The following is an 8,720-nucleotide window of genomic DNA, read 5'->3' as shown; positions in this document are numbered from 1 at the left end:
GTATGTCCTTGTGCCCAGGGATTATGTCAATCGTGAGCTGTCGCCAACAACTGGATTGCTAGTGTGACATAGGTCTAAGAGATGCACATCAGTAGCATTCAGTTGTAAATGTTTGGCAAGCAATTGCATTTTGATCAAATGGTTGCTCACTGGCACTTATGATAGATGGAGGAAAGAAAAAAAAATATGTCTATTGACCCTTCCAGCTAAAAAGGAGTAACCTAATTCCTAAATGTTGTTAATTTCTTTTTCAGGTAACCAAATGTACCAGTATTTCATCACCATAGTCCCAACCAAACTGAACACTCGTAAAGTTTACGGAGACACCCACCAGTTCTCAGTGACAGAAAGGGTAAGTCTGCCAGAGAAACTTTCTTAGGTTAGGGGCTCAAGTGCAGAAGAAAAAAAAAAAGTTGATGCACCGATACCAGTTTTTTGTATTGAGTTCCGATTATTTGTATTTCGCTACTCGCCGATACCAAGTACTGGTAGCATGGAGCCGGCTTCCTGGGCAATCATTACCCGCAGCCCGGCTGGCTCCATGCTGTTTGCCTGGCTCTGTGCTGATTGGCCAGGAAGCTGACTTCCTAGCCAATCAGCATGTAGCCGGCTTCCTGGCCAGTCAGGAAGCCATTAGGCGGGCCATTACCTGCAGCCTGGCTTCCTGATTGGCCGGAAAGCTGGCTCCATGTTCCCTCGCGGCACTGCCGCTCAGAGGAAATGTCCCTCCCTGCTTTAAACTTCATGGATGATTGGAAGTTGATAGTTGCATATTTCTGGAAAATATTGCTAGGTACTTGCGGATACCTGCATTTCATTTACAAAGGTCATGTTCCATAATGTTTAGTAAGGAAAGGGGGGATACATTTCACTCGTGTGTTATCTAGCCTAATCACAGACTGACATTCTGCATCTTCCCTTGTAGGAGCGTGCCATCAATCACGCCACTGGCAGTCATGGCGTTTCCGGTATATTCATGAAGTATGACATCAGTTCCCTGATGGTGACGGTCACAGAAGATCACATGCCACTGTGGAAGTTCCTTGTGCGACTCTGCGGTATCATTGGCGGAATTTTCACCACCACAGGCGAGTTTGTGTGTGCATTATAAACCAGGGATTGACAGTCTAAACTCCAGAAACAGGCAGATATATAAAAAAAAAATCTATTGCAGGTCTGTAATCCTTAGTACATTATGAAATGTATATTGTTATATCCAAGCAGTGTGAGTACCTGAATATGACTTGATATCAGCCTCTTGCAGTCCCTGCACAGCAGAGCTCAGACTGGGGAGGGAAGCAGCACAAAGAAGCCACAAGGATCCAGGGACTGTAAGAGTCTGATACCAAATGCTCACGTCACTGATTAGGGAAAAAAAAGAAATGTAGCTGCAGTTGCTTAAAAGATAATGTTTCCCCATACTCACTGCTGCCTCTCCTTGGTACAGGTATGATACACGGGATGGCAGAGTTCTTTGTGGACCTTGTATGCTGTCGTTTCAGACTGGGAGCCTACCGGCCCATTGAAGTAAGTTCAGTGTGTGTGGGTGTGTGTGTTCATGGTGTCAAAAGAAGTGGTATCTTTTATGTATGTATGTATGTATGTATGTATGTATGTATGTATGTATGTATATAGCAATAGATGAGACACCAAGGCATATTTTAATAAAACAAAAAAGTAATAATTTTCTGTTTGGTTTGATTCCAGCTGTCCCATTTCTTGTGTGGGCTACATTTAGTGGTGAAGTGTCTGTACACCCAGAATGTATTTGCCAGTGTGTTTGACAACATGTCTCACTGTATACAGTCTTCTTAACCAAATAATTGTTAGGACAATTTTCAACATTTACAATCTGGAGAGCACTTCCTGTTGCAGACTGACGATGCTAAGCCACTGCCTCTCGATTAGCAGCAGTGTTGTTAGCTGGCCTTATGCACTCTTTAATTTGGCTCTTCGTCTGTCTATTTGGTGAATCAGATGAGGGGCCAGTCAGGTGTGTACCAAAAAAGGTTCCAGTCAGGTGCGTCCCGATGAGGGGCCCGTCAGGTGCGTCCCGATGAGGGGCCCGTCAGGTGCGTCCCGATGAGTCCATTGTCCCAACTGAAATGTCTCGCACTGCAAGCTGACAATACTGCTGCTAATTATGAGGCGGTGACTTAGCGTTGTCGGGCTGCATCAGGAAGTGCTGTTACTGGAAGGATCTCCAGCTGAGATTTGGGGAGCTCCCAGTGCTCTCCAATGCCCAGACCTGCTCTCTGTAGTTTCCATTCAACCAGCAATTATTCTGTTTTGCTGTTAATGTATTTTTCCATTTTTCATTGCTAGGAGAACCACGCGCACAACATTTCCTCCAACCACTGCTCGGACACTTTGCAGCCAGACCCTCCTCTGTAAATGATCAGAATGACCAGGACTTTTCTTATAATAAACATATCTGGTGTTTTATATATCCGCTACATGTGTGAGTGGTCATTTGAAGGATTGGCCGCAGCGATCTAAGGAGATAACAGAAAACAAAGAATTCTCTTCAGGAAAAGTTGTAACGTTTATTATTTTAGGATATCGGTATCTGTCTGCAGGATTCTATCCAGTTGTGTAAAGGGTGTCCGGTAGAATTCAGCCTTCATGTATGGTTGTCACCACCTTCAGGGCATTAAAGGAAGTCTCCTGAAAATCTGGTTCCAGGATAGTAGAATGATCGGTCGTATAATTAAACTCATTCCAAAGTAGCTTCATCGTCCTATCTGCCCCAGACTTTCCCAATGATTTTATAGGGTGTCATAAAAAAATGAGTTACCTCCCAACGTCCTCCCTGCTGCACTTGGCTGCTGTGAATACCATCTCCCGCCGCCCACGCCAGCCGGGCGTGGGCTGCAGAGAGACCACTGCTTCCACACACAACTAGGGGGTCCTCTGCAGCATGCCTCGGGTTGGGGAGAGGGTGGCCGCAAAGGGTAACTCCGCTAAGAAGCATGCTTGCCCTCTAAATGTATGGAGCTGCTGGATCTGTTCGACACTGAAAATACTTTGATGTTGTACTAGCTGGGAATAGACGCTGCAGGCAAAGGTCCCAAGGAAAGGGAAGCTGATTTAAAGGGAAAGTACAGTTGTTTTGGGTTAGTTTGTATTTAGTTCTTTTTGAATGTAAACTTTTTAAACTGTTCTACATCCTTTTTTATTTTTCTTACTCTGATTTCACTGTGAGCTTCTTACAGTGTGCTTTATAAGATGCAGCAAGTCTGATGGAGACCGCCTCATTTCCTGGCACGAGGATGTTCAGCATCCCCTAGCTCTTTTGCTCTCAGCATGATTGTCCCCAGCCTGCCCTTTTGCATTCATTGGAGTCAGTCTTTCAGTCATGGAGGCTCAGCAGCACATTTGGGTGTTTTCTGTGGCAGTCTGCATGTAAATACAGTCTGCCTAGGAATTACCACTCTGCAAGACTAACAACCACTCATCAGAGTATTTTCATATTTACATTTCATATTGCTTGTACGGGGGCTGAGGGCTCCTGAGAGGACTACTGAGGCAGGGTGGGGCAACGGTTTCAGGAACCTATGAACGGCACCTTGCTGGCCTCTCCCACCAGCCAAGATCTGCCTGCATTGCATAGAGATGTACAGAATCACTGGGTCTTAAGTGGCGGTTCTCAACCTGTGTAACCTCAGGACCCATATTTGTTCTTGGTCATTAAGCCGCGACCCAAGTCCCACTGCACTGGAATGCACGGCATTGCGGTACGGCTGATCAAACTGTAGGCGGGAGGTGTGTTTGGGGTGCCATTCAGAAGGTAGGTGCGATTGCGTGGTACAGTGCATTAATCACCCAGTCTTCCTATCTTACGAGAACTGGAGTGGATCCTCAGCTTGGGGTCCAGTGTGGGCTCCTGTGCCGTGACTGAGCTCCATCCATTCGTACATTGCTTGCAGCTCCCTTGCACCCCAGTAGAGGTGCTGGGAGCCAGAACGTGACATCGCTCCAGTCCAGGCACCTATACAGGACACGTGAGGGAGCTGTAAGCAATGCACATTTGGATGGAGCTCCGTGGTGACCATACCCCAAGCCCACCCCACCTCAAGCTGACACTCGGTGCTAGGCAGCATATTTTGAAAGGCTGCTCGGCTCGAAAACTGACATTGTGGCGCTATGAGGAGGCTGAGGAGCCTCTTTCCGAGTGCAGTGGAAGGGACACGGGGATTGCGACCCACTGTTGGGAACCACGGGTCTAAAATAAGGTATGTAATGACGCCATGTTTTATATACCAATGTCATTACCATGTTGATGACGTGGGCAAGGAGCAGCCAGGCAAGGTAAAATATAATCAGATTAAACCTCAGTGTTAATAACCACTTTCTATGCCCTTTAAAAGGAGAAATGACTTCCGAGTCCTCGTGTTTCCATAGCTGACCTTTCTTGGATGAGTTCACTGTTACCACACTTCTCCTTCACTGAGAATTTCCTGAACCGATCACATTTACCTGCAACACAAAACAGCCAAAGAACCTGCAACTTCTGTTTCTTTTCCATTACCATGCACAGGATTTGACATTTTGTCACAGCTTTCTATGAAATCAGGGTGGGTGACCTCCATCCTTACCACTGGTCATTTGAACAATCCGGTATTTGTAGCAGCTGTCAGAGAATTCCAAATAAAAAATGGGAGAATGACAGGTCATTTGCCCTCAGCCCTCAAACTTGTGTGCGTTGTATTTTCAGCTTGCTTAGCGCAGCTGTGAATATACAGTGTTTAGGGCGGAAGCCCACCCAGATGGCGGATTACTCTGAAATATTTTTCACAGCGCTTTGTTGATCTTTAATGTGTTCACAGTGTTCATGTCTGTTGTGACGAGTACCATGTGGTGGCACCAGGGGGCGCTGCTCATTTTTTCCCAAATAACCTGCATTGAGGTTAGCTTGGTTGTGCGCTGGAATCCCGGACTTTGAGCAGTCCATGCATGAAAACGCAGGTCTGCGTATTGGGGAGCGCCCCTCCCATAGATTACAAAGTGTCATTTCAGAGAGAAAAAAACAACAATTGCAAGAAAAAGGTAATAAAATAAAAAAAACTTACACCCAGCTTCCCGCTGGTCCTTTTTAGCCATTATTTAGTGGGCCGTGCCAAGCCTGCTGAAAGTCGGGGATTTTTTTCCTTTTTTATTTTTTTTTTCAACCTAATACAGTAAACTCCCCGTTATCCGGCATCCACATGGATTTGTTGATTCCGGATAAATGTCGTTTCTGGTTGCTTGAGAGTTACTATTAAAAATAGGCGTAACTAATGCCATAAAATAAACTCTGTATTAACTGCCTATAAATACTGAAATGCAGGAATCCTAAGCAAATTAAGACAAATGGACACACTTAAAACGAATTGAGACAAATAGTCACATGATCATTTCCAGGATAATACATGCCACAGATCAGCAGAACAGTGAATACACAAAAAAAAAATTCTGCTTAGTTGAGTTCCGGATAACAGAGAGTTTACTGTATTTTTTTTAAATATGGGAATGGGGCCACCTAAAAAGCAGACTTTGTATTTTCATGAAAGGTCGTCTTTGAAGCTGAAATCCAGGCAGATATAATACACTATTATATACAGTTCTGTATTCCTTAAGAAATCATTAAAGCAGAACTCCGGGCACAATTTGTATGAACCCTTGTAGTGGGGCTACCCCTGTGCTGCAAGGGTTAGCTGCTCGTTTTTGTCTAGGTTAAGAAAGAAAAATGTATAATCGCCTGATCTTCGGAGCTTGCAGTCCCTTCTGCCTTTCTTCCCCTCTGCTGCAGCAGTCTAATATCCTTGATTCACCATGTTCTATACATCGGACATACCATCGCAGCAGTGGAGGAGGAGGAGACAGACTGTAGGGAGCGCTGTGATAGCCCGCCTTCTCCGAGGATCAGGTGAGTATAATTTTTTTTTTTTAAACTAAGACAAAATGAGCACTTTATCCTTGCGGTGAGGTAGCCCCACTGCAAGGGTTAATAAAAGTTGTATCCGGAGTTCTGCTTTAAGTGTATTTCTAAGGGTTCATTCACACAGGCAGAGAGCTGTACACTGTAAAAAAATGGCTGTATATCTTCGCCCCATAGTCACGCGTGTTACGTGGAGCCACACGTACAAATCAATCACAGGCTGCGGCTGTATGCTGGTAAACGCTCGTCTGAGCATACGCATGTGTGCAGGTACGGATGTACAACCCTAGCCGCAGACACACTACATCCATGGACATATCTGTGTGTGCGTGTAGGCACTTGGATTACCATTTACCAGCGTTCCTTTGTACCTAACCTCTCATACCATTTACCATCGTTCCTTTGTATCTAACCTCTCATTCTCATTCCATTTACCAGCGTTCCTCTTTTACCTAACCTCTCATTCCATTTACAAGCGTTCCTTTGTATCTAACCTCTCATTCTCATACCATTTACCAGCATTCCTTTGTACCTAACCTCTCATTCCATTTACCAGCGTTCCTTTGTACCTAACCTCTCATTCTATTTACCAGCGGTCCTTTGTACCTAACCTCTCATTCAATTTACCAGCGTTCCTTTGTACCTAACCTCTCATTCCATTTACAAGCGTTCCTTTGTATCTAACCTCTCATTCTCATACCATTTACCAGCATTCCTTTGTACCTAACCTCTCATACCATTTACCAGCTTTCCTTTGTACATAACCTCTCATTCCATTTACCAGCGTTCCTTTGTACATAACTTCTCATTCTCATACCATTTACCAGCATTCCTTTGTACCTAACCTCTCATTCCATTTACCAGCATTCCTTTGTACCTAACTTCCCATTCTCATACCATTTACCAGCGTTCCTTTGTATCTAACCTCTCATACCATTTACCAGCGTTCCTTTTGTACCTAACCTCTCATTCTCATACCATTTACCAGCATTCCTTTGTATCTAACCTCTCATACCATTAACCAGCGTTCCTTTTGTACCTAACCTCTCATTCTCATACCATTTACCAGCATTCCTTTGTACCTAACCTCCTCATTCTCATACTGTTCCTGTGTGAAGAAGCGCTAATGCTGCATTCCAGTATAAGAACATTTCTTCATTGTCCATTAGGGAACACAGAGGATTCGCAGACAACTGGGTTATACTGCCACCTTCAGGAAAAGTGGACACTGGAATAAAAATAGTGTTAGCCAGCCAGTATAAACTCTCGCACTCATAGCATGCCTTAGTTTCATAGTGTCGTAGGGGAATGGAAACTAGTAGAAAACTGAGGCAGGATGGAATGGCGTCACCATTTCATTTTTGCCAGTGTACAATTTTTCTAAAGGTGGCAGTATAACCCAATTGTCTCTCAGGGCCCAGAAACACCATAAAGAGTGCGTTCCAGAGCGTTCGGTCACTGGAACGCAACCCCACCCACCCACTCACTTTCTTTTTGGGCAGGAGGCGGCGTGGCGGTGCATTGAATTCAATAGCACCGCAGCCACGCCCCCCACCCGTAGTGCAATCGCCATCACCCGAATGTGTGGCACGTTCGCACTGGACTGGAACGCAGGCACTATCTGCAAAAAGTAGTGCATGAAGCATTTTGTGCCGACCGCACTGAACCAGAACGCAGGCACTTTGTGCAGGAGCTTCCTGTGATAAAGACCGGTCACTGCTGCTCTCTCTCTCCTTGTGCAGGGTGGCTGGTCTGGTCTCCGCCCCTCCTGTAGTTTTCTGTAGCAGCTTGTAGTGGGTGGAGCATGCTCTGTCCTGCCCACAGCTCTGCTCTCTGCACAGGTCCACTTTAATGTTCTTATAAGTATATTCCCAGGCAAGCCAGAAACCAAATGGCGTAGAAGTGTTTTAAAGTTGTTGGCGGAGTCTATGGGAGAACCTTCAACTTTCCTGTAGACCAGGGCTAGGTAACCTCGGCACTCCAGCTGTGGAGCTACAAGTCCCATGAGGCATTGCAAGACTTCCAGCCGCAGCCATGACAGCCAGGGATAGGAGCATAGTGGGATTTGTAGTTTTATCACAGCTGGAGCACTGAGGTCTCCTAGCCCTGCTGTATATAGTGAGCCTGGTGGAAACTGATGGCAGGAAGTCAGTGCTGCAAGGAACCTATGTGCCAATCTCATGACAACCTCTGGTAAAGTATTTGGTGTTTTTCAATGCCCCATTCTTTTCTTCTGGGAGGCAAACTCCCCCTCCCCCGGGCAGCTTTGATCTCCTCGATGTAGGTGGCTGCAGGTGTTTCACTGACACTATAAATCAAAGGTGAAATACAGCCTGAAGGATCTGCTCTAATCCGCCAGGCTCAGTCCGCAGGATCACGGGGGCCCCTGTACGCCCTGCGGTTTTTAATGCAGGCCGGGCACTTCGCTTGGTGCCTGTACGTTGCTATTTTTACATCCATAAATATTCTTTTTTTTTTTCTTTCTTTCTTCATCCTTCTGGAGTGACACTTTCTGGACGGAGCCGAGGCGATGCCAGTGCGTGATATTCCGCAGCTATGGCTCGCTCCGGATCTGCATAAACACATTTAGAGAGATTTACAAGGGCGCAAGTGGTTTTAAAGGCCTTTTAAACTGACAGCCACATCCTCCCGGTCGCTGTGCGTTATTTTAGGGTGCAGAGCGAGCCAAGCAGAGAGAGCGCTGATATTGCGGACAGATAACGGGCGATGGCGACTCTGTGCTCTCAGCTCAACTGAAGGCATTAAAGCAAGGAAGATTTCTTTCTTCAGCGCCGTAGAA

General features: G+C 45.7%; 1 protein-coding gene across 1 annotated transcript in view; it reads left to right on the top strand.

The window, feature by feature from the left end:
- Window positions 1–2,456, top strand: part of ERGIC2 (ERGIC and golgi 2) — a 14,069-nt gene extending 11,613 nt beyond the window's left edge. Inside the window, exons 11-14 of the mRNA XM_018576446.1 lie at window positions 255–352; window positions 926–1,088; window positions 1,448–1,527; window positions 2,326–2,456. Coding sequence (XP_018431948.1) covers window positions 255–352; window positions 926–1,088; window positions 1,448–1,527; window positions 2,326–2,394 — 410 coding nt within the window. The 3' untranslated portion in view covers window positions 2,395–2,456. The remainder of the gene's footprint in view (window positions 1–254; window positions 353–925; window positions 1,089–1,447; window positions 1,528–2,325) is intronic.
- Window positions 2,457–8,720: the final 6,264 nt, after the last annotated feature.

The sequence above is a fragment of the Nanorana parkeri genome, unplaced genomic scaffold (genome assembly GCF_000935625.1).
Source record: "Nanorana parkeri isolate BGI_ZX_2015 unplaced genomic scaffold, ASM93562v1 scaffold67, whole genome shotgun sequence".
NCBI classification, from domain to species: domain Eukaryota; kingdom Metazoa; phylum Chordata; class Amphibia; order Anura; family Dicroglossidae; genus Nanorana; species Nanorana parkeri.
The sequence above is the reverse complement of the archived record's forward strand: the minus strand, read 5'-3'. Positions and strand labels throughout refer to the sequence as shown.